The sequence below is a fragment of the Carex rostrata genome, chromosome 21 (genome assembly GCF_964058835.1).
Source record: "Carex rostrata chromosome 21, lpCarRost1.2, whole genome shotgun sequence".
Taxonomy (NCBI): Eukaryota; Viridiplantae; Streptophyta; class Magnoliopsida; order Poales; family Cyperaceae; genus Carex; species Carex rostrata.
This window is the reverse complement of record NC_135938.1, coordinates 6772374-6797364: the sequence shown is the minus strand read 5'-3', so window position 1 is coordinate 6797364 and position 24991 is coordinate 6772374. Positions and strand designations below refer to the sequence as shown.

Sequence of the window (24991 nt, the reverse complement as noted above, 5' to 3'; positions counted from 1 at the left end):
AGACTGAAGTTACTGAATCAATTTTCCTTTCAGAAAATACCAGGTCACTTTTCATTTCAGTTAAGAAAGAAAATAAATACTCTTTTTTTTTTCTAAGAACATTACCCAACTAATAGAGAACTAAATTCTTACGTTTCCTCAGACAGCATCATAACCCTTACATAAATTACCATATAGTACTGCATCATATTATTTAAAATACATTTCCACAGTACTGCATCATATTATTTATGGTAAATTATAATAATAAGACAATGCATAAAGTCAGCTCTAAACAAGACAACCACACAATTACTCTTCTGCCAATGTAATATATTGCATACTAAATTAGATCATTTCTTCACCTTAAACCCCAACGTCTCCACTGCAATATCACATTTGCACAATAGTCACATAAAAACCAAAATTTATTACCCTTCCAATAGTCACAGAACCGATTAATTGCCCCCTTAATTGATTAAACATGCATATATTTAATTAGGAGCAAAATTACTAGGAAACTTACAATGAAAAAACTAAAACAAAATATAAAATGAACTAGCTAGGAAAACTAATAGATTACAGATCAAACAAATAAACCCAATGTCCTAGGTTCATCATGATATTAAAACAATAAACTTTGTGAAGGTGCTCAGTAGACTCAGTACTCTTATCCTTAGGTGATAGATAAAAGGAAATAAATCTGCTACAATCCCTTAGGATTGTAGTAGGGTCCCTACAATTCCAAATCCATCTTTCATTTTTCGGATTGTACGAATCTCTATAGAAGTTGTTTTTTTATGCACGAATCTCAAAACAAATGAAAGTTTAGATCTAAAATTGTAGGGACCCTACCATCCTAAGGGATCGTAGCAGATTTATTTCCTAGATAAAACTAGGTACACAGCAAAAGTAGATCGAGTTGCGCTTAATGGAAATTTTCGTGGGAGTTACCAAAAGAGCTTGCTGCCTGTCTCCAACAAAAATTGTGCAATTTCCGATATCATTCGCCGGAATGACTGTATTAGCATTCAAGTCAACCTTGAAGACATTGAATTTTCCACAAGCATTATTGCACATTCCTTCCAATATCGGAATGATTGTATTAGCATTCAAGTCAACCGTGAAGACATTGAATTTTCCAAAAGCATTATTGCACATTCCTTCCAATATCGGACATAAATCAACAAGGAGCATTCCTGTTCTGGATTCCACAAGGTCCCAGCATCTGCTGCCAATATCCTGATAAAACACACAGTTCACCGACTTTTGATCTGGGTCAATTTTCCATATAGAGCCATGTACGTCTGTGCAATAAAATTGATCTTTGAAGAACAGTGCGCTTGTAATACAATACTGTAATTGTATCTTCACTGAAGCCTCTTCACCGGGTTTCGCAAAGTATACAATATTATCAATGTCCAAGGCAACCATGAGAGTTGGCTGTTCAACTGTCGACCTCGAAGGGGCAACAGCGGTAACTGCATAGAATGGTATCTTTGTGATTTCTAAGGTTAGTGGGAGATCGGCAGACATACAACGGGTTAATGGATTGAATATGCGCATGACGCCTGTTTTCTTATGAACCAAAATAAGGAGGCCATCTGTTACAGAGAAGATGGAGTATGTTTCGAGCTGGGGGAGAACAAGCTCAGCATATCTACCCGTCGGGAGGTATAAAAGGGGCGCGAGTATTGGAGTCAATCATATGAGAATGCATTATGAACCTACCCTTGACGTTGTCCATCCTGATACTCATCTCATTGCTGTTATCATGTTTTCAGTTCACCCAGAATTCACATGATGAAATTCTCTGGTGAAAGGTTTCTTTGATTTTTTTTTCATAATCCTTATTATTGATATTGCACCAGCCTCTACCAGCGAGAAAGGATCAAACTGTTGTACGTATATCAGTAAAAAACTGTATAAACTCGGATGTGTGTATGTCGCAAGTGATTGTAATGAGCTTTTGTTTGTATAGCACCAGAATTTACCATTTTTTTCATCTAAAATAGTAAAAGAGCCCTTCAAGGGGATTAGATTGATTGAATTCAAATGGTACAAGACCCAAGATTGGTAATAAAAACTTCTGCTTACAAATTTTCTGTTTATCCACAACAGCAGCTGAGGTACATAAAATTATTTTAACTGTCAAACATTTTTTAAGGCAATGGCAAGCCACTTGTTTTCATTTCCACTGACAAGAGACCGATTTTTTTCAAGAAAATTACCGTACATAACTAAATTCTTATCTTTATTCAGCCCTTGATAAACCTTCTTGAGGGTCTGTGGTTCTGCATAATTTCCACCCTCTGATCTGTGCTAAGATCAGCGCCAATCAAGTCGCTGATCAGCAAAAAGAGTTATTATTTTTTAAGAACTAAATTCTTACCTTCCCTCAGAATGCATCATAACCTTTTCATAGATTACAATAAATTATTAATATATTAACGAATTTAAAACTCCAAGTTCTCAGTACTGCATTCATATTCCTTATTATAACTTATAATAATACATAAACGAGTTTATGCTCTAAACAAGACAACCCCATAACCAGTTTTTAAGCTACTTCTGGCAATGCCATATACTACATACTGAATTAGAACATTCCATCACCTAAACTTAACTTCACTGCAGCATCACAGTTTGCACAATAGTCACATAAAAAGCAAAATGTTTTACCCTTCCATAATAATTTTAACTTCCTCTCTTTGAAGATGGAAGGGGAAAAAAATTACATTCATCCAGTACGAATTTTTTTAACTTGAAGAAGCCTGCTTCCACCCATCTCTTTCCCATTTGCTCAAGACATTTCCCAGCACCTTTAGATACTTGGAACTGAAATTCGTTGAGAGAATAATGCTTAGAAAAGATATTAAAACAGACATCAGAAAGAGCTAAACAATAGCAATTTAATTAAAATTTACCATAATCTGTATTTATGGTAGTCAAAGATATGAAGGTCAATGTTGATAGGCCCATAATATAGAAGAGAGGAAATCTCACGACGGATATTTGCAATCTCTAGCCCACTACATTCAATCGTCTTTCTTTCAAGATCATACACAATAGACTGAAATCGATTTGACCAGAAGTAGATTGAATCACCCTTGATCAAAGGGTTCTTTGAAGGGACCAAAAAAGTCTGCTTGTTTTGGTCAACAAAAATTGCATTTTCTCCTATACTGCTCAATGGAATGAGAACTTTATAATCAAGGTCGATTATAAAGATCTTCAATCGAGGTAGAGGTCCCGAAACACGAGATCTTTGTTTATCCACTAGACCCCACTCAAGGAGCAATATATTAATTCTACCAAACTTTACAATGTCCCAGGATCTGGTGCACACATCTTGACGAATTACACACGTCAACAGCTTATGCTCCGGCTCAACTGCCCATATTGACCCACATGAATCCACAAAATAAAACTGGCCTTTCAACAACAAGGCCCCACTGATATAAAAAGGTAGTTTAAGAAACGACCAAGAGTTATCGCCGGGTTTTGCAAAGGCTGCCCCATCGGCCATGCCAAAGGAAAGCATGACAGTGGGCCGTCCCGGGCTCGAAGTAGAAGGGGAGATTAGGGTTATAAAATTAACTGAGCTTGAGGAGGCGGTTACATCCTTCACATTTTTTAAAATCAGGGGGAGATCCTCGGAGAGATAACGATTAAAGGGGTTATACAAACGAATAGCTTTTGTTTTCTTGTCTATTAGGAGAAGAAAGCCATCGCTGTCAGTAAGGATGGAGTGTGTTGTGAGCTCAGGGAGAGAGAGTACTGCTCCTCGGCCAGTTGGCAGGTGAGAAAAATGGCGAATGATGGTGGAGTTAGAACGGGTTGCATTTTGAGGCACCATGACCCAGTTGAGCGGGCGAAAGCAAAAGGCTAGGTCTTGTGGACCAGGTGTACAAGACCGCCAATCGCGGCAAACAGCACGAAAGTGGAAGTAGTTTTTTATATGGTCAGGTAGGAGTCGAAATGCAATGTTCTTCAGAAGATCAAGAGAGAGAGTAGAGATATGTGTCATGTTACCAACCTGCATGTAGAATATGAAATGAATCAGAAAGATTATATGTTGGGCAGCAAAGATTAAGAAGGAAAAGATGAGTTTGTAATACAAATTTAGCAACAGATTAAGATTCAAATGACAAGTGTTCGAAAAAGTACAATAATTTGACAATTCATGGGTAAATAACAAGACAATTTCAAATGAGCAAACTGTTGTTCAATATATTCAAAGGAATTCGAAGGTTTGGGCTAATAGTGTGTATCATAAACGGGTGTAGAAAGGTCTAACTTTGTGGAAGCTCACCCAAACAATCTCAACCCGTTTTCTAGAATAATCCAACAAGCAACCATACCCGTTACCCACAATAAAAGCGAGTAAATAACAAACATGATCGATCACAACAACTTACCATGTGATACAATAGTTTAAACATGCAAACGGAGAGCAAGTGCAGCGGGAATAATTTAGTCACAATAATAAAAAAATGAAAATTGTAGTTCAAATTTTCAAAATATTCTTATCAAATCCAACAGCGCGATATGCATGACTGATCTTTTCTTCTATTTCATTTTGTTTTTGTTTTCCATATTCTATTATTCATTCGAATTCACCTAAACATGTAGGATTCTGAATACCATGAATCTAGGCTAGCAATAGTCCAATGATTTTAAAGTGGCGAATCCATATTTTACATTTTGGTAACTATTATAAAGTGTAAATTCCATATACTTTGTTTCACTAGACTTCTCCAAATATCCCTCGTACCAATTCCCATTTAAAGGATAGTCATATCTATATACACGTAGGAAAGCCCTTATGCTCTTTAAACCTATAATAATGGTTCATTAGCTGCATAGTGAAGATAATTCAAAATTCTAAGCTTTGATTCATTTTCTACACGAGTGAAAATTAAACATGATTATAAAACAATAAAAAAAAAACATGAGCCCTAAGCCCTAACGCATTTAATTCTACATGCAGGACAATTCAAATATGAGGCATGCAATTCAATTCTATACAAACAATCAAATAATTAATAACGCAGCATATACGAAATAATAAATCCACCATATACTACATTAATGTATGACAATAAACTCTTAAGAAATAAACTTTACCTGTTTGGAGATATTTTCAGTGAGCCTCCTAGAAGACCTCATCAACACGGCAGCTTCCACCTTACCAGTAACCTCTTGCTCCTAGCAATGCGTTTAAATCTGAATTCAAAGTTTAGTAAAGTCAGTGTTAAACTCAAATACTATTAGAAATTAACCCTCATGTATTAATTTACCAGTAACTCCTAATGATCAAATGATGACTTAACCTATTTGAGAAACAAATAAGTTCAATTATAACACTTTGAAAGATACACGAATCAATCCACTTTGAGATTTACCCATCTAATCATTTTGACAATTAAAAATAATCATTAATTTTCCAATTAAATTGACAAAATTTTCCTTCAAATGCAAACTTCCACCAATTAACTAAATAATTTTTCATACTAAGAACTTTCATATAGTCCATTTATAAAAAAAGATCCAATACCAAGTAAATTAACAGTGAAACAATAGATGATAATAAGAATTCATTCAGATTAGAAATAAGTGAAACTTGAAAGAATTAGAAAGGAAAACGTGTCCTACTGATGTATAAATCTAAGGTGGGGCATAAATTTATAATTATTTTGTAAATTAAGTATTTTTTTTATGTATAAAAGCATAGTTTTAGAGGCATAATTTACAAAATATTTTGTGCAAAGAAGCATAACTCCCTAATTACTTTGAAATTCAAGTGTATTTACAAATTTTATATTCATAAATAAAGATTTAGAGTTGCACTTTGAAAAATATTTGGGCAGGTGCGGAAAGTTTCCCTCTATGTCTAAATGTGGTTCCGCCACTAGATCTATAAGAGCAATTACTCAATTTTAGTACACGAAGCAAAGGGAACAAATACCCAATTTGGTCTAATTTTTTAGAGAGAAAATTAATAGATTCAAACCCAAGAGCATCCCAAAAATAAGGAAAGAAAGATTTAACCGGAATTCACAAATAATAATCAACAAGAAAAAGAAAGTGAAAATTGCTTATTTACCTAATTGAACTTTCAAGCAATTGTATAATCAAGATCTCTCATCTTCTTTTTCTTTAGTTTAGAGTTTTAGAGAGGAAAAATAAATGCCTAGGGTTTAGTTGAAAGATTTTTATAAGTGGATTGTAGCGTATGTGAATTAAAATAGACCAAGTTTATGTTGTAGCATATTGAGTAGGTAAATAAGATTGTTTGTAGGACAAAATATGTAATAATTGTGTGCTTGCGTTTAAAAAAATAAAGTAGTACTTTATTTAAATTAAAACTAAAGTTTGCAAAATGATATTTTGGTTTGAGTGAGGCTATGGTACTACTATGCATAGCGCACATTGGTCCCTAATTTGGATCAATATCTTCGTTACAAAGTCTAAATAGTCGATCTGAACTGTTCAACATGATTACATATGAAAAATACTTGTAGATCAAATATTTCATTTTTTATTTTTTTTACTAATATTTTAGATAGGTAGAAAATCACTATTTTTAATTATCTAGAATCTTTAGATCAAGTGATTTTCTACAAGTGCATTTTCATGTTGAACTGTTCAGATCAACTATTTAGACTTTATAAACGAAGATACTGATCCAAAGTACGGACCAATGTGCGCTATGCATAGTACCCACCTACTCTTTTGGCTTTACATAATCTATTTTGTTAGCCATTAAAAATGAAAATTTAATGAAACAAGAACGATCGTACTTAAATTGAAAATCTCAAAGAACCCTCGAAAAATACAAAATGATGAGCAAGAGACACATTAGTTTTAAGGCTCCATGCCTTTTATGAACCCAAATATTAACAATCACTATTTATCACTTTGGGCACCAATCTAGACCAAGGTTCTAAATAGCGTTTATAGCGCGATAGCTTTTAAGGTCCAAAAAAGCTACAGCTAGCTATTTAGAACCCTGATCTAGACCAATCAACTGTGATAAAAAGGTTCCATTGGGACAGCAAACATATACATTACGTTCATTTCAGTATTCCAAGTTTTTTTTGGAAAAAAAAATGATCAAGAAACATCAATTAAACAGTAAAGAATTCAATGAAGTTCATGATCGAACCTGAATTGATGCCGTAATACTTCGATCAGATCTTAACCTCTTACAGCAATGGTTTATATTGGAATAAGTTTAGGTCCCATCGCCTAGGGCCTTTGCCAGTGGAAGCATATTTGCTGAATGCTTTGCTTTTCTCATACGGTGAAAAGTTTTCCTTTATTGCTCCAGTCAGGGTTTTTTCTCATTCTATTATAAGTTGCAACTAATTCGTTCTCTTTTTGAGTCATTAATAGTTTTCTTTTCCTAATACAGAGAGGATGTTCCATACATAAGCCAATACAAAATTCTCCTCAAGTCACATGAAATTGAAGTTCCAAATATCGTCCATCTCTAACCCCATAATTGTCAGTATTTCAAGGGCTGAGCTGCGAAGGAAAAGTTGATTGCCTTGAACTTTACTTGAGCAAATATCTAGAAGCTCTATATTCATCATAAAAGAGAATGGGAATAACCGAAATCCAATCACATATATATCTCAAACAGACCTGAAAGCCAGCATTTATACCACAACTGACTGACTTCACCATGGGTGAAGATGAAAGACCTGCCAGAGGGAGTTAGAGAAATGATAGCACATGCTGTATAATGAAAATATTAAAATACTAAATCTAACTTATAAGTTCTAGTCTGCAAATTATATCATAAATATCAACATTAGGAATATTGCAATATGCAATATCTTTTTCAGCCAGACAAAAAAAAACAATGTAGCAGGACCAAAAACTTAACAATTTCTCAGCCTTAACTTATTTAGGCAAAGGACCAGTGCAAAAGCATTTTCGGCCTAAACATGGTCTTGGTATTGCGATAGCAGAGTTGCAGTATTGTACCATTATTTGAATTTGTAAGAACTAAATATATTCAAGATTACTACATTTGGGTACTTCTAGCATGCATCCATCCTTCAATAGGACGTATATTAGATTTTAGTCCATTTGAATTTGATTTGCCATCCATCAAAAAGCCCTTAAAATTGAACCACTAATAATATTAAATTTTTTTATGGAAGGCTAAACAGCATTCAAATTTAACATGATAGACGTCTAAATGATGAAGAACACTTCTATGATCTTAATTACAATATTTATCTAGACATCAAATAAACGTACCATAAAAGTTGGATGTATAATAGAACTGCCCACTACCTTTTAAATCACAGAAGTAACAAGACCATCTGTTAGTGCAAATAGGTTGCATGAAAATAAATTAAAGTCAGCAATTATATATGCAATCTTTCTTAACTTCATATTACTTAATTCTTATTAAAAAAAACAATGTTAGTATCAGTCTCACAAGTGTCCTAATTCAGCATCAGTGATCTGAAAATGAGCTTTTCAATAGAAAAGGTGAACCAAATTAGTAATGGCCGATTGCATCATATTCCATTACTGCAGCAATAGAAAACTAAAACAAATATAACAATTTCACAGCCTTAGATTGATAATTGATACCAAGAGCAGAATTTCCCTTTTATTTGGCTTAATTTATGCTGAATTGTATAACAGAGGAAAAAATTTGGAGGAATTGGATTATTAGAGATCAACTTGACCATTAAGAAACACAATCTGAGTGTTGCGAAACAATTGGAACTAATTAAGCTTTAATTGCATTATGAAGCTTACCTGGGGAGTAAATAAGGCTTTGTTAGGGATTAAGGAATTCCAAATTTGGCAAACCAGTTTCTTACTAAAGGCTTTACCAGATTACCACAAGTTTACACAAATTAAACAAAGTTGGAAATATACTATATTATAACATAGTGGTCCCTCAACTAAAGAGAACAAAGCTGTCCAAAAAGTTACAAATCTTTCTAAACCATGAGCCATAGAAAGAATAAATATAGAATTGAAGATCTCTAGAAAAATACCACAACATTAACCCTTCATCAAGAGAAATCTGTATTCAAATACTTAACATCTCATCTCATCCAGCAAACCGAATATCGTGAGTAATTCACAGAAATGAGATTAGCCTACTGATGCGTAAATCGGATTCAGATAAGTTACTGGTAACGACCGGTATAAGAAGAAATAGGTATTAAAATACTATTTTTGTTTTGCTTAAAATCCAGCCAAGGCAAGAAAAACAAAGGATGAAGTCAAATAGAAGCAATGCCAATCAATTGACAGAGTGAGGCAAAGGTACTATGCATAGCGCATATTTGTCCGTACTACGGATTAATATTCATTTTCAGAGTCCAAATAGTACTATTCAATATGATTTTCACATGAAAATGTACTTGCTGACTAAATTTTACATTTTTTTATTTTTTTTACTATTTTTTAGATAGGTAGAAAATCACTAGAATGTAAAATCGAGAATGTAAAAAAAAATAGTAAAAATTCTAGAAGCCAAAAAAATAGTAAAAAATCATGTATGTAAAAAAAAATTAGATAGGCAATCACTAGAACCAATGCCAATCAATAATTGGCATATATCTAGAATCTTTGATCAAGTGATTTTCTACCTATCTAAAGAAATAGTAAAAAAAAAAAAAATTTTAATGTAAAATTTGATCTTACAAGTACATTTTCGTATAGAGATCATGTTGAACGGTTTAGATCGATTGTTTGGACTTTGAAAATAGATATATTGATACATAGTATGGACCAATATGCACTATGCACAGTACCGTAGCCTCACTCCAATTGGCATCTAAAACATTTGTTTAAACAAAAACTTACAGGAGCAAAACACACAGACAGAGGGAAGAGTAAAACCATAATTCACGTAAGAAGATATTAAGACAAAAGCTTACAAGATCCAAATTCAAATAAGGTTTGCCGCATTCAAACAACAATCAAGTTTGTCCCTCTGCATTAATGGTTATTTCAATTCAAACTGAGAAAACCAAGAGAATGAAGGAGAAAAATGTACCAAATTCCATAGAACCAGCAAAAGAGGTCATACTGCCTTCCTCCAACGAGGGCATCATCTAGTTGACATGTTTCTCTTCTATTTACCAAACCAATAGAAATACATCAACCCGATTAATAGCCATCCCAGTGATGCATCACGCTTCCTTTTAATAGGTTGAAGTATTTTACACTAAGGTACTTTCACATCTTGCTTCCTTTAGATATGTTGAAGAGATTTTGTGCTAAGTTGCTTTCACAGATTCATGTCATGAATTTGCTTCTATTAAATTCTTACGAAATTTGCTTCTATTAAATATTATATAGAGGATATACATAACAACTGCAAAAAAGGATAAAAACAATAGGCATCAGTACATGAATTTGCTTCTATTAAATTCTTACGAAACTTTAATCTAACAAATTTGAGGTACATATCACTAAAGCTCCAATCATCCTTACATTCAAATGTCTTAAATTTCCATTGAGGTGCTTGTACTGCTTATGGAAGTAAAAGTATTCCCTTTTCAAACCAAATGGACTGGTACGGACCGTGAAATCTGACAAGGGAGGCAGCATAGATTCATTTTGCATATCTGCTAATATGGCAAGGTAAACAAATCCTTTAAAATGGAAGTACCTTCATTGTCACATACTATACACGCAAGCAGATCAAGGCACTTCATCCATGGTTCTACACCTACAGCAATAATTGCAATGGGAGAATGATGCCATTACTCGATCCCAACTGTCCGATCAAAATCGAAAGCTTGATCTTTTACTGGTGGATTATTGATCCAAAGCTGAAATGGCAGCTGAAATGAAGACCTTCGCTTCAGTACCAAATCTTCAACCAATCTTTCAGTCGAGCTCTTTAATCTTCCAGTACCCCATACAAACCATGGGGTTTTCTCTTGAGATGGTGGCGCCGCTTTTAGGAGATAAATGACAACCTAGTTCTCTCACGAGAGCATCGGCGGAGAGGCGCCGCGTTGTGCTTCGTTGATACTTGAAATCAGAGAGGGAGAGTCGCGAGATAGACGGATACCATGGGCTTCACGAACTCTTTAGGAAAATTAAATGGGCCTTTTAGGCGTGGGCTTCACGGACTCTTTAGGAAAATGTAAATGGGCCTGTTATGTAGTTTACGGGCTTGAAATAAATAAAACAAAGTAGAAGGGAAGAGTTCTTTTGACCAACTCATATGTAATTAATTGGAAGTTGGAACCATAGCTTAGATGTGAACGCTGGCCGTAGTTGAAGTTACAAAAGAGCAGCGATTAGGAGGCGCCGGCGTATATATGATAATATGACAATCAAATTAGAGGTTTTAAAGAAAAAGAAAATATAAACTTAGGACATTTTTATGTGGCAAGTATGTATCTAGAATCAAAACAAGATTGATTGTTTGATTAAAAAGTTGATATTCAATCTGAAATTTCATTTTTAAATTTAAATTGTTAGTGAATCAGGACATCTACGTACTTAATATAACAATAGCAATATTAATGTTGAGGTAATTTCTTTTTATACCAGTTTGTTCCTAATTAAGTTTCTTAATATATTAATTTGCTAAGATCTGTGAAAATATTAGTACTCTGCTGATTACGAAAAGTTAAAAAATAGTAATATCTTAATTGTTTCTATTAAATGAGATTTTTTTTTTTCATTTTGAGTTCATTCCTTATTTTTACAAAAAAAAAAATCTAAAAAATATTAGCTGCCTTTGTCCCAAAAGTTTACATTTTATATAGAAATTTTATTCTAATTTATACATTTTAAATGGTAAGTTGTTCACGCCAAAACTAGATGCATCAAACTTTTGAAAAAAAATTAGCTGCCTTTCTAGTGACAACATATAGAGCAGATAGTGTATGTTAGTTTGTAATAATCTAGAAGTCAATAATACGATAAATTATCATAAAGCTTTGTTCATGAATTGAATGTTTATATCATTTTGTTGCCTTGAGTATTATTGCATTTATGGATCATTTCGAGTTCATGACTGAAATTGTGAAACTCCATAATATAGATGATATATACTCTTAAAAGGTCACTGACCAAGGTAATTAGCAGGAACACTAATTACCGCTATAAGGTTAGTATGTGGATTAAAAGATGGTTAAGTTTTACAAACCACTTGACACGAGATGTCATTTTAATCACATAGATACATGTTCTAGGAACATGGTATTTGACAGACCCCGAATGAGACATTAAATAGAATTGTGTTCGTGTCATTTATGTTTTAATTCAGTGTCACGTTCTACAGTATGAGGTATTTATCGTTCCCACTGAGAAATGTGTATGTGTGATTGTTATCCACCGCTGTCCGTAAAAAGCAGTCATAACAGTAGCATTTCCATATGTATAGCTTAGCTGAGGAAGTGATAGTCTGCCAAGAATACTATTTGTCCCTCGTATCTCTATACGAGCTATAGCATCACTGGGCCCCTTGGTAGAGTTAGATTATCTACATGCGGTATAATTACAAGAGTAATTATATTTGATAATCTACTCAAGATCAAGAAAAGATTCAGTTAGCAAGGATGACACACATCTACCTTGAAACTGATCTGATAGCTATGAGACAAAAGAACAGACACAAGTAAATAGTTTACTGGATCGTGATATTGTACAGTACAGCATCATCTGTGTAATTGGATGGTCATGATGTGTTGCCAGATACCACTCATGATTATAGAAGTTAAAACTGTTTTAACTCTGTTTACCAACATAACACAGATCCTATTGGGTTACACCATATAGGAGCTACTCGGAGAATCTTACTGATTAATTATAAATTGATTATAATTAATATTAAGATGGTTATAATTAATTATACGTGATATAATTAAATTATAAATGTCATTTAGAATGACAAGCAGAAACAACGGTTAATTTATAAACGTACACGTTACGTTGTATAAAAGTTACCGAACAACAACCGAAAAGAAATATAATTGTATATGACAATTATATATATTTGATTTGGATTTTAATTTGTTAATTATGGATTTGAATTATGGGTTTAAAAGCCCAAAAATAATCAAAGCCTTAATTAAAATTAAAAGCTCAAAGTCAAAGCCCAAAATCAAAGCCTTTTACTATTCATGCCTTAATGGGCCAAGGGCAAAATGGTCATTTCACACCTATGCCACCTTGCATGACACCTTAGGGTGTAGAAGCATGGAGAAGAGTGTGGAAGGGGTATTTTGGTCATTTCACATATTAAAGCATGAGGTGTCAAGGTATTTTGGTAAATAGATTTGTTTTGAGGGGTATTTCGGTCTTTTGTGAACCTCCTCAAAACACTATAAATAGAGGGGTGAGGGTAGAGAGAAAACTTACTAATTCACGTGTTAATCTGATTACTTCATTAATCGGTTTTTTCTCTCTTCCCCGGTTTCGTTTATTACGAGATTCGGAAAAATATATTTTTGCAAACTCTGCGGTATTTCTTGTTTTGCTTTTAAGTGAAACGGAATAACTTGGAGTCTTAAATATATTTAATCTGTCCCTATTTCGGTGAATAGTGTTTTTGCATAATTCCGCGGTTTATAGTATTTCTGGCAGAAGAAATAAACCGCTCTCCGGTTAGTCCTGGTGGATAACCGATAGAGGTATCACACGTGTGATACTCTGAGTCGATTCCTTCCCTGGTGTAGCTCTTCTCGCTCGGTCTGCATTCCAACTGTGATTTGGAAACAAGGTATAAACATGTTATATTAATCTATTTAATTGATAAATAGATTTAAAGCTTTAGAAAATCAATTATGGAGTAGATCTGTAAATAGGATTAAATGAATCTTCCTGATTCATTTAATCCGTAGCTTAAGGTAGATGTAAAAAATTTTGTTTTACTCTTTCCGCACCTTAAGCTAAATCAATGGGTTTGAATGGTCAAAAACCCCAACAATGTATACTAAATTCGAGGTTCTAATTATTTACAAAGCATCATCAGTTCAATATGTTAAAGAGTTGTTATTACTTTGTATTACCTACTGATCATGTACACAACGGATGGTAAAAGTAACTCCCTCGCTGTCAACGTCTGTTTAGCCAAACCGATGTTGAAGAGTCGCTCAATACTAACTGTTCGTAAAATTTAATCGATGGAAAAGGAGGGGGTCCATTAACGCCATCCGTTGTTTTTGCCGAACAGATGGTAAAAAGTTCAAAGTAATTACAATATTACCACTCGTTACGTATACCATCTGTGTGGAAGCACATCCAATGATAAAGGGGCGATGATAAATATGTTTTTATAGTAGTGTATAGATACAATGAATTTATTGACTAATACAAGGATGATGTATTTTGAACGTGCGTACGGTTTAGTTGTCTGCGTATAATTTCAAGTGATTATTAGTATCCTTGTTTGAAGCTCTGGAACTCGGGAATTATTGCTAGTTTTACTACATGTAAACTTACTAATTGTTCGATTATAATGTATTGTATCTGTAACTTGAATTACATGTTTATATATATTTTGTCATTTTAAGTGTCTTAGAGCATCTCCATTCCAACAACTCAAATTGATTTCTAAATAACTGTTAACTACTAAATAGAAATTAAGTCCATCTTAATTTATAAACCTCCACATTTCTGAAATTGAAATTAGAGTTTCTATTAAGATCACGTCAGCGGTTAAAGAAACTTTGGCCAATAATTTGGTCAACATGAAATTTATAAACGATTTCTTAATAAGAAACTCTTGTACATTCGTGAAATTGAAATAAAAACTATCTCAGATTAGAAATTATAATAATATGAGGAATGAATATGCTTTTATTGGCATCACAAAATAATTCCTACACTAACTAAGTTCTCATGGCAAGTGATTTGCAAGGAGTACTATATTGCTTAAATAATTGTTACTTGCAATGCTCTCTTTTTTCCCCTTATATTGTGATACAGCAGCTTCTTTGGCACCTGTCATGTTACCTCTAAAATCTTCTCTGTTACTGTGATTAAATACGATAACAATTGATGGAATCCATAAACTATTAATTAATATGACATGCAGGTGCCAAATAAGATGTTCAATCACAATAATTCCTTTTACATGCGCTCCCCTTCCCCAGAAGCACTTAATTAATATAATATTAATATTGGTTCGGGAGATGTTCAACCTATCTAAAGCTTTGAAAGTATATTTTCTCGGTGAAGGCATCTGCGGGAAAGTTTGCACCAGTATTAATTAGCTCTTGTTTCCAAAGATAAAAATATAAAATCACATTAAGATCATAGTTTGACCAAAAAACCAAATATCAAAGATGCTATGAATCCGTTCAATATATAAAAAAACTTTACACAGGAAATTTACCCAGGAGGCCAGGACAAAAGCAGCAAAGCAAATAACTATGGCGTCTTTTTATATATATGGATATTTAGTTAATGGTTCAATTTAAAAAATATATATTTCCTATTAATAAAAAATTCGGCAATAAGGTCTATCATGTCTTAACATGCATCTTTATGTTGTCAAGACTCTTAGAGACTCACTATTTTTGGCACAAAACCTTAATTTTACCAGCAATCATAACAGTTCATGTTGGGTACAGATCAATTTCTTCTGGACTATATTGTAGTGAACAACACCTGCTTGGCTGCTTTGGTTAAGTCTCTCCACAAACTTACTTTATATCCAGTATCTTCTCTTTTAGCTGAGATCCGAAAAAATTCTTTCTGCTATGCAGGTTTACTTGAATGCACATGCATGTGGATGAACTAGCAGCTAAGATGATCTTTAGGTGGGTCAGGTCATTTTTACAGTATTAATTACTAGTATAACAGAGTTGTGTTTTTCAAATATCCATGGATAAAATTATCTGCATGCTACTTTGTAAATTCTTTAAAAGCTACAATCATTTATTTGTTCACAAAATAACTCATATTGTAAAATTGTGAATTCTGTTGGTGCTGTAGCGATTTACCAGGGGAAATTTTCTCTGGTTTATGTGCTATGCATTTGGTACCATTTTTTTTTTCTGAATATGTTACCAACTTGAATAGTGGGTTCATTTGCATCATACCTTTGTAAGGATTTGTCATATATACAATGAATTATTAATAAATTATCCTTTCAACGTAATCAAAACTTGAACTCTGACATATAATCAAAACTGAGACCCAAAGAAAAAAACTGAGACAGTTAAAATTGTTCACAGTTACCAAACTTTTGGACTTTATGTAGTGTCAATGACCAAATTTGCCGCATGCATATCACTACCTACTATAAAACAAAAAAATGTTGATGCATAGCTTGAATGAATAGACTAGCTAAATCACCTTTGCCAGTTACTGGGCTCTAGAAATTGTTGGATAGCTTGAGTGAAATGCACAGGGTCCTTTTAATATTTGTGCTAAAACAGATCGGACGGTTCAGATCTAAACTCAAATTTTGAGTTAACTCGGTGATATGAATTTGACGGCTAGGCCATTCTTCAGTTTAGGTGTTTCCTTTAGAATGTTAGGAGAAAATGTACAATTTGTCTTTTTCTTTTTTTTCAAACCAACAAACAAAATATCATTCCTCATAAATTATTAACAAAATGTCCTTAGCTCCATTTTCCCTCCCTTTTTCCTCCCTCTCAGTTCTCGTAATTTACTCCAACTTTTTATCTGAGATGGAGGGTTAATACTATATGGAAATTTGTGAACTTAGGAGTGCTATATTTTATTGTATAATTTTATTTTTAATGTAGATCTTATAAGCTAAAATTGACAATATAATATTAGGTAATACACAATATTTTTAACAAATTATTTCCTTTAACCGTCATTATAGAATATATATAAGTCTAAATATTTTTGTTAGTCAAACACAATGCCTTTAAAAGGTGGAGAAATAAAATAATTGTATTGGACTGGTACAAATAGGAATACATGAAGAGTAGCTAACAAAGTTCAAGTCACCAAATTAAGTAATGAAGAAAAGTCATTATGATTCTCATTTTTGGGGTTGTTTTTCCATCCTTTTTATTTGTAACTGCTATTTATCAAGTTTTTTTTTTATTCTCAACTGTCTTAAGCTTATTTTTATTTTGTAACTACAATCATTAATGAAATATGGGTATGACTCTTGTTTTTCTTCAAAAAAAAAGTTAAGTTGTATACTGGTAGTCTGCATAGACGGAGTTACAAGTCTTCTACAGACGAAGAAAGCGTACTAGTTTAACATATACTGAGAATCAAGAGTTGAATTCCTCATTCTTTATCCTTCAGGCTCCAACCATGACAGCATTTAATTTTACATAATATAAGCACTTCAATATTGTGTTTGTGTTTGAAGGTTAGAAGCTTGGGATTGTAAAATTAGAAAATTATTTGAAAATTTGTAGTCATTTTATTGTAAAATATAAAGGCGTATAGCTTATATATTTGTTTGAAATTTTGAAAATTTCAAAATTATTTGGAAATTTTACTTCAATTAAATTAATTTAAAAATATGTTTGACTGACACAAATATTTAGACTTATATATATTCTATAATGACGGTTAAAGGAAATCATTTGTTAAAAATATTTTGTATATTAGCTAATATTATGTTATCAATTTTAATTTATAAGATCTACATTAAAAATAAAATTATACAACAAAATATATTCACTCCTTAGTTCACAAAGTTTCCTATAGTATTAAACCTTCATTTCAAATAAAAAGTTTCAGGAGTAAACAAAGAGAGATGAGGAGGAAAAAATGAGGAGAAAATGGGATCGGACATTTTGTCCATTTCTCGAATTTTAAATCTATAGTGGACCATACTGAAATAAAAAGTAGGAAGTCGTAGAAAAAGAGAAGTCGCTGTATAAAGTCTCTGGTGCATACTCACGTTGTCCCCTTTCCCTTTTAACTCTCGACTCTGAGTACGGACTGCACTGCGAGTTGGCGCGCGCGCGACAGAGAGAGATGGGGTTATGGGACTACGTCAGATCGGCTACTGAGACGATCTCCGGTGCGGTGACGCGGTCGCGAGCGATTGTCGGAGGAGCCTTCGGGAAGGCGCGCGCCGCTGCGCCTGACCTGACCGGCGCTTTGAAGAACACTCGCGATCTCGCCAAAGTCGCCTCGGAGGCCACTGTTGAGACGAGCCAAGCGGTGGTGGAAAGGATGCCTGATCGGGAAGGATTGCAGAGGATCGGACGGTTTGGATTGAGAATTGCTGATCACGCTATTGAACAAGGCACCAACCCCTTTATTGGTGATTCCTTTTCTATTTCCTTCTTTCTTTCAAACAATCCTTTTCTATGATTTAGAGCAATTATATCTAAGTTATGATATTGCAGAGCTTTCTATATTGAGTAAAAAACACTATTTTTGCTTTTCTATTTGAATCAAGTTAAAGAGAAGTGTTTTTAATTTGGTACAGGTAATATGTATAGGTTTGTGAAAAAAGAATTAAGCAAGAATAAGTCGCAGGAGCAACCCGTGAAAGAAAACCTCGAAAAGGAGGAAAGTCTCGAGAAGAAATTAGTGGAGATTAAGCAGAACGATATAAATCAGAAGGGTAAAAGGAGGTCTAAATTGTAGATTTTCTGGAATTAAAGATTTATTTATTGATTATATTTCTCATATTTGATCATTGAATTACCAGCTGTGTATATAAGATCTTCTGTACGTGGCTAATGAGCCGTTGAATAAATTCCTAATCTGGTCCCTAATTATCAGCAATTAACAAATACCATACTTATATAAACACACTATACATAGTAAGGCTAAATCAGTAAAAATTACAAGCTGTCTCCATAAGATTTACAGTGGCTAATGAGCCGTTGAATAAGTTTTTAATTATCAGCAATTAAAAGATGCCATACTGATATATCCACAGACCACAGATTATACATATAGTAAGTTTTTTTTTTTTTGGATTTCAATACATAGTAAGGTTAGAACAGCAGAAATGCAGAATTTATTCTATGGGTCCCTCATCCTTCTAGTCTTCAAAACTCTCTCTCTCTAAGTTGTGATCAAATAAATCTATTAAATCCTACTTGTGTATTATATTCAGGAATTGCGATTTGTCTATTGCTTTCGTGAGTATGTCTGCCAATTGTTTCTAAATTGACACATATAGAGTGTCAATTTTTCTAGCTTGATTTTTTTTCACGAATAAAAAGACAATCCACTTTAATGAATTGGGTTCTTTATTGAAACACCAAATTGGATACAATATGCCGGGCTGCTTGACTATCAAATTTAACACAAATTACTTCTAAAGTTCATGGATTTTACCTGGCATTCAACCACCAAATCACCAACTGTAACATGTCCAGAGCTGCCTCCATGTATGAAGATTCTTCACAAAGGGATTAACAACAAACTTGTCATTCTTGTCCAATCTACATAAGAAATGAATGGCTGAAGGTATTTGTCAGTTGGGATTTATTACCAGTTTACCATTGATGTATTTTTGCAGTACCTACACAGATTAGAACAACATGGTAAAGGATTGAACAAATCTCTGCGGAAACTGGAAATAACAACCATCTATTATGATCAGTAAATAGCAAACTGTTGTTCAATATATTCAAAGGAATTCGAGTAAATAACAAACATGATCGATCACAACAACTTACCATGTGATACAATAGTTTAAACATGCAAATGGAGAGCAAGTGCAGCGGGAATAATTTAGTCACAATAATAAAAAAATGAATATTGTAGTTCAAATTTTCAAAATATTCTTATCAAATCCAACAGCGCGATATGCATGACTGATCTTTTCTTCTATTTCATTTTTGTTTTGTTTTCCATATTCTATTATTCATTCGAATTCACCTAAACATGTAGGATTCTGAATACCATGAATCTAGGCTAGCAATAGTCCAATGATTTTAAAGTGGCGAATCCATATTTTTCATTTTGGTGACTATTATAAAGTGTAAATTCCATATACTTTGTTTCACTAGACTTCTCCAAATATCCCTCGTACCAATTCCCATTTGAAAGATAGTCATATCTATCTAGCTATATACACGTAGGAAAACCCTTATGCTCTTTAAACCTATAAGAATGGTTCATTATATTAGCTGCATAGTGAAGATAATTCAAAATTCTAAGCTTTGATTCATTTTCTACATGAGTGAAAATTAAACATGATTATAAAACAATAAAAAAAAAAAACATGAGCCCTAAGCCCTAACGCATTTAATTCTACATGCAGGACAATTCAAATATGAGGCATGCAATTCAATTCTATACAAACAATCAAATAATTAATAACGCAGCATATACGAAATAATAAATCCACCATATACTACATTAATGCATGTCAATAAACTTTACCTGTTTGGAGATATTTTCAGTGAGCCTCCTAGAAGACCTCATCAACACGGCAGCTTCCACCTTACCACCAGTAACCTCTTGCTCCTAGCAATGCGTTTAAATCTGAATTCAAAGTTTAGTAAAGTCAGTGTTAAACTCAAATACTATTAGAAATTAACCCTCATGTATTAATTTACCAGTAACTCCTAATGATCTAATGATGACTTAACCTATTTGAGAAACAAACAAGTTCAATTATAACACTTTGAAAGATACACGAATCAATCCACTTTGAGATTTACCCATCTAATCATTTTAACCTTGCATGGTCGCATATCGTTATATATGGCAGTTTGTGGAAATTCAAACATAAATTTGTAATATATGACCGTTTGGGGAAATTCAAACAATCCTCTTAACACAGAATTATTTTGCTCGTTGATCTTTTTCCCAATTAATATTGTATCAAATTAACTTCAAATTTTTTAAATTTTGTTGCCCAAGCATTCCTCTTTAACACATAACAAGATCGACCGTTTGAATAAAATTCTTTACAAGTTAAAATGTAAACTATTAATTTAACAAAAATATTATGTCGAAGTGGTTTCCTTTCTCATATTAATATACTAATTTCACATGAGTATCGTACATATTTACGTTTGCAGATGATGTAATATTCATCTGTCATACATTAACATACAAATTTTGTTAATTTTCGAACTCATTACTCATATAATATAAAATGAAACAATAAAAAAAAATTATAAGTTAATATTAGTACATTCAGTTTTTATCGACTTTCAATTGTAACAGTCTACTCGTAAAGTGCATTGGTTTCGATAATTTTAAATTTCTAATTTAAAATCAATTCAATAGATTTTGAACCAAACCCGTTAAGTTTGTTATGTAATACCTTCAGCTTTTTATGAACCAGACTGGAATAAGTAGGAAGTCGTAGAAAAAGAGATGTCTCTGTATAAGCCCTCTAGTGCATCTATGAGTCTATGACTATGAAATATGAATGCTCACCTACTCACCTTTCCCTTTCCCTTGCTTAGTTACCTAGACAACGAGTACCGACCACACTGCTAGACCGCGCGAGAGAGAGAAGGCGATGGGGATATGGGACTACGTCAGCTCGGCTACTGACACGATCTCCGGCGGGGTGACGCGGTCGCGAGAGATTGTTGGAGGAGCCGCCGGGAAGGTGTGTGCGGCTGCGCCGGACCTGAGCGGCGCTTTGAAAAACACTCCCGATCTCACCAAAGTCGCCTCGGAGACCGCCGTTTGGACGAGCCAAGCGGTGGTTGAGAGGATGCCTGATCGGGAAGGATGGCAGAGGATCGGACGGTTGGGATTGAGAATTGCTGATTACGCTATTGATCAAGGCAGCAAGCCCTTTACTGGTGAGTCCTTTACTATTTCTATCTTCTTTCTTTCAAACAATCCTCTTCTATGATTTTAGAGCAATTATATCTAAGTTATGATGTTGCAGAGCTTTCTATATTGAGTAAAAAACACTATTTTTGCTTTTCTTTTTGAATTGAGATAAAGAAAAGTGTTTTTAATTTGGTACAGGTAATATACCAGTCTATAGGTTTGTGAAAGAAGAATTAAGCAAGAATAAGTCACATGAGCAACCCTTGAAAGAGAAAATGGACAATACGGAGTTGGCCAAACTGAAAGCAACAATTCAAAACCTTGAAAAGAAGAACATGGAGTTGGAAGAACTGAGACAAAGAATGGAAAATCTTGAAAAGAAATTAGTGGTGATTAACCAGAACGGCATAAATCAGAAGGGTGATAAGAGGCCTAAATTGATGGAGTGGTGTCCACCTGAACCAATTGATTTGATTTAAATCAAAGAATTTACTGAGAATTTGGATTTTAATTAATACTGTGTTGTTGTCGATTGTGTATACTCAAAAGACAACATCACCAATTCCAAATATAATGATAATTCTGATTACCATTAAGTTCTTCAATTTGAATCAAATAATCTTAAATATCTAAAGGTCAGGTTCCTACTTTTGGTACCAAGGTTAGATTGTATCTAAACAAATATTACTAGACTTGAACTAGTGGTAGTACTCAGCTGTTGGTTGATTTGGTTGTTACTAGGAGAACAGGTCATACCAATCAGGAAAATAGCCTGAACGAGAACATTAGGTAACTTGTAACTTAATGTTTCAGGTAATGAAACGGGCCTAGTAGCCTTATTTTAAAAAAAAAAAAATGATTGTCTAGACTTATTTTGTAACTTGTGGTTTCTATGGTAACTGAAATTGGTGGCCTTTGCCACTTCTTTCACAAAATTAAAAAGTTGGGTTTAAGAGTATATGAGCTATTAAGCATCAAGTTAGCAGTCACATTTACAGCTTTGAATTACAGAAGAGATGTGAGATGTAATATGATAATTGAATATATTGTTGTATAGTTAAAGATATAATGAATCTGTTGGCTAATATATAAGGATTGGTGTATTTTGCACATGCCTACGATTTTGTTGTGTGTGTATATTTTTACGTGTTTAGTATCCCTGTTTGAAGCTCTTGAAGTAATGCTAGGTACTACACGTAAACTTACTAACTGTTTGATTATAGTGTACTATATCTGCAGGGGCGGACGCAGCACAGACCAGGGGGGCAGCGCCCCCGCCCACTCCCCTCCCCTTCCCGGATTTTGAGTTTTAATGATGATCTATCGATATCGATCGACTTTGCTCTCCTCTGAAAAAAAATTTGTCCTACTCTAAATGTTTGATTTGTAATTCGAGTTAAATTTAGTGTTAAAATCAAAATAAATTTCTTGAATTATGATTGGTAATCAGAATTATAAATTAAAACGTTAAAAATTATAAGTCAAAGCATTGTTTTTTTATCGAGTACCCAATTAATTAATGGGTTTAAGTCTAATAAGCTATTTAAACCCGATTCGATATTTTTTTGCTCCCCTGACAAAAATTTTAGCTCCGCCCGAGTATACCTGCAACAATGAATCGCATATCTGTACATTTATTTTGTCATATAAGTGCCACACTAACAGTTCAAAATAATTCCTACACTAACAAGTTCTCATGCCAAGTGGACAAGTGGTATGCTAGTATTGCTTAAATATTTGCTCTTGCAGTGCCCTTTCTTCTTTTTTTTCGTTTTATTGTGGCACAGCTTCTTTGGCTCCTGTCATGTTACCTCTGAAATATTTATTGTTATTGTAATTATATACGATAATAATTGATGGCCTTAGTTGGCATATCTCATGTACAGACTTTATCGTTTGGATGAAATAAGGAATAAAATAAGAATAAAGCTAATATCAAGTTTTGAAAATAGTAGTTAATCTAACTTTTAGTTGAGTTAAAAAATAGTGTTAATCCAGGTTAGCTACTATTCTGAACTATTATTTTACATTTGGATGTGTTTGGATTAGCAAAAAGGGACTATTCTTTGTTTGTCTTTTGTGAATTAGTATGATATTCTACTAACTCAACTAAAAGTTGAGTTAGCTCACTATCTCAAATTTTGGTTAATTCACTATTCTTACTAATCCAAGTCTTCATCCAAACACACTCCAAAGAATAGTGGATTAGTGCTATTCTTGCTCCATCCAAACACACCAATTGTTGAATGGAATTGGATCAAGAAGAGGTTGCCAGAAAGGTGAAATTGGCAATGTGATGTTTAGAGTTGACATTAACAAAAACCTCCTGTGTCTGTGGTGTAGTTTTTGAAATTGACCTTGAAGATCACATTTTCGATGCAACTCCACTGGTTGTGCCTATGAAAATGCTACTACAGGATATTCAGACCAATAAGAGGGAATTGACCTCCATTCATTTTTTAAATTCCGTACTTAGAAATGATTTTGCTATACAGTTTAGTGTAAAGTGTTAAAGGTATTGTAAAATTGATTCCCATTTATTTGTGAAATTTTTTATATGATTGATTTTCGATGGGTGTTCTGACTCTTGTCAGGTCTAAGGTGAACTAGCAGCAAAGATGGTGTTTTCAGGTATGTATATATATATGATATATAAATATAATGGTTATCGTTTTAAATTGACTGAAATAATGAGTTAGTTCCTCGAAAGAATAAATAATAAGATAGTTGTAGTGTTCAGAAATCCATTGTTCTGTTTGATTGCTGAATTATTTTATTATTAAGCAATGGTTGTAGTTGTTACTGTATTACAGTATAACAGAGTTCTGTTTTTCTTTATGCATGGGTAATTTTAAGAGAAAAAGATGGAGGTGTAGTTTTTTAAATTTCAATGTCCATAAATAATTTTTCATCTGAGTTTCAAATCCGTGATCTTTTATACATAGTGCATTGTTTTTTTCCACTAGATCAAAAACTTATTCTTTTGCATGCTACTTTTTTATTTTTTAAAAACATGCTACTTTTTTAAATACTGTAAAAGCTACTATCATTTATTTGTTCAAAAAATAATGTGTACGGTAAAATTATGAATTCTGGGTGCTGTAGCGATTAACCAGGGGCAAGTTTCTCTTATTTACGTGATGTGGTGTACTGGTGTTAGAGATATGGTACCAATTTTATAATGGCGTCATTTTCATAGAGGTCGGTAGTGTCATATATATAGTGAATTACGAGTTAATTATCCTTTCCACATAATCAAAACTTGGAACTTTAAAATGTATCGGTGCAGAATTGCGGATTTTTAGTAAAATAAAAGTCAGTAAGTAAGACCTGTTTTAGT

The 24991-nt window shown here is 33.3% G+C and overlaps 3 protein-coding genes and 1 long non-coding RNA gene across 13 annotated transcripts; 2 read left to right on the top strand and 2 right to left on the bottom strand.

Annotated features, from left to right (window-relative positions):
• Nucleotides 1–2494: 2494 nt before the first annotated feature.
• LOC144573009 (uncharacterized) lies at nucleotides 2495–20426 on the bottom strand. Of its 9 annotated transcripts, none has more exons than XM_078322665.1 (8): nucleotides 10025–10285; nucleotides 8500–8551; nucleotides 8257–8321; nucleotides 7633–7691; nucleotides 7151–7512; nucleotides 5110–5208; nucleotides 2907–4018; nucleotides 2495–2817 (listed from the first exon to the last, which is right to left on the bottom strand). In XM_078322665.1, exons 6-8 carry the CDS (start codon nucleotides 5149–5151, stop codon nucleotides 2739–2741), a joined length of 1233 nt encoding a protein of 410 aa, XP_078178791.1. In that variant the 5' UTR covers nucleotides 5152–5208; nucleotides 7151–7512; nucleotides 7633–7691; nucleotides 8257–8321; nucleotides 8500–8551; nucleotides 10025–10285; the 3' UTR covers nucleotides 2495–2738. The 9 variants fall into 9 exon arrangements, with proteins under 9 accessions (XP_078178791.1, XP_078178792.1, XP_078178798.1 ...); XM_078322666.1 differs by having other exon boundaries at nucleotides 7151–7507; XM_078322672.1 differs by having other exon boundaries at nucleotides 7247–7691.
• Nucleotides 17867–18567, top strand: LOC144573012 (uncharacterized). The gene is made up of 2 exons (XM_078322676.1): nucleotides 17867–18208; nucleotides 18377–18567. The coding sequence occupies exons 1-2, from the start codon at nucleotides 17917–17919 to the stop codon at nucleotides 18535–18537; spliced, it is 453 nt and encodes a 150-aa protein (XP_078178802.1). The 5' UTR covers nucleotides 17867–17916; the 3' UTR covers nucleotides 18538–18567.
• Nucleotides 20427–21320: 894 nt separating the features above from the next.
• On the top strand, nucleotides 21321–22804 carry LOC144573011 (uncharacterized). 2 transcript variants are annotated; one of them, XR_013517858.1, is made up of 3 exons: nucleotides 21321–21677; nucleotides 21850–22481; nucleotides 22519–22804. XR_013517858.1 is itself a non-coding variant. In XM_078322674.1 (2 exons), the coding sequence occupies exons 1-2, from the start codon at nucleotides 21386–21388 to the stop codon at nucleotides 22128–22130; spliced, it is 573 nt and encodes a 190-aa protein (XP_078178800.1). In that variant the 5' UTR covers nucleotides 21321–21385; the 3' UTR covers nucleotides 22131–22804. The 2 variants fall into 2 exon arrangements, 1 of the variants encoding a protein (XP_078178800.1); XM_078322674.1 differs by having other exon boundaries at nucleotides 21850–22804.
• On the bottom strand, nucleotides 22496–23559 carry LOC144573013 (uncharacterized). Its single transcript, XR_013517859.1, has 2 exons — nucleotides 23257–23559; nucleotides 22496–22884 (listed from the first exon to the last, which is right to left on the bottom strand). It is a non-coding gene; the product is annotated as an uncharacterized LOC144573013 (long non-coding RNA).
• Between the last annotated feature and the right edge of the window lie 1432 nt (nucleotides 23560–24991).

Coding starts and splice junctions, on each gene's coding strand:
- LOC144573009 (XM_078322673.1), bottom strand. CDS start 5,151: ATGAGGTCTTCTAGGAGGCTCACTGAAAATATCTCCAAACAG. Junction 4,019..5,109: donor CTGAAAATATCTCCAAACAG/GTAAAGTTTATT, acceptor TTCTACATGCAG/GTTGGTAACATGACACATAT. Junction 2,818..2,906: donor TACCATAAATACAGATTATG/GTAAATTTTAAT, acceptor AACGAATTTCAG/TTCCAAGTATCTAAAGGTGC.
- LOC144573012 (XM_078322676.1), top strand. CDS start 17,917: ATGGGGTTATGGGACTACGTCAGATCGGCTACTGAGACGATCTCCGGT. Junction 18,209..18,376: donor AGGCACCAACCCCTTTATTG/GTGATTCCTTTT, acceptor AATTTGGTACAG/GTAATATGTATAGGTTTGTG.
- LOC144573011 (XM_078322674.1), top strand. CDS start 21,386: ATGGGGATATGGGACTACGTCAGCTCGGCTACTGACACGATCTCCGGC. Junction 21,678..21,849: donor AGGCAGCAAGCCCTTTACTG/GTGAGTCCTTTA, acceptor AATTTGGTACAG/GTAATATACCAGTCTATAGG.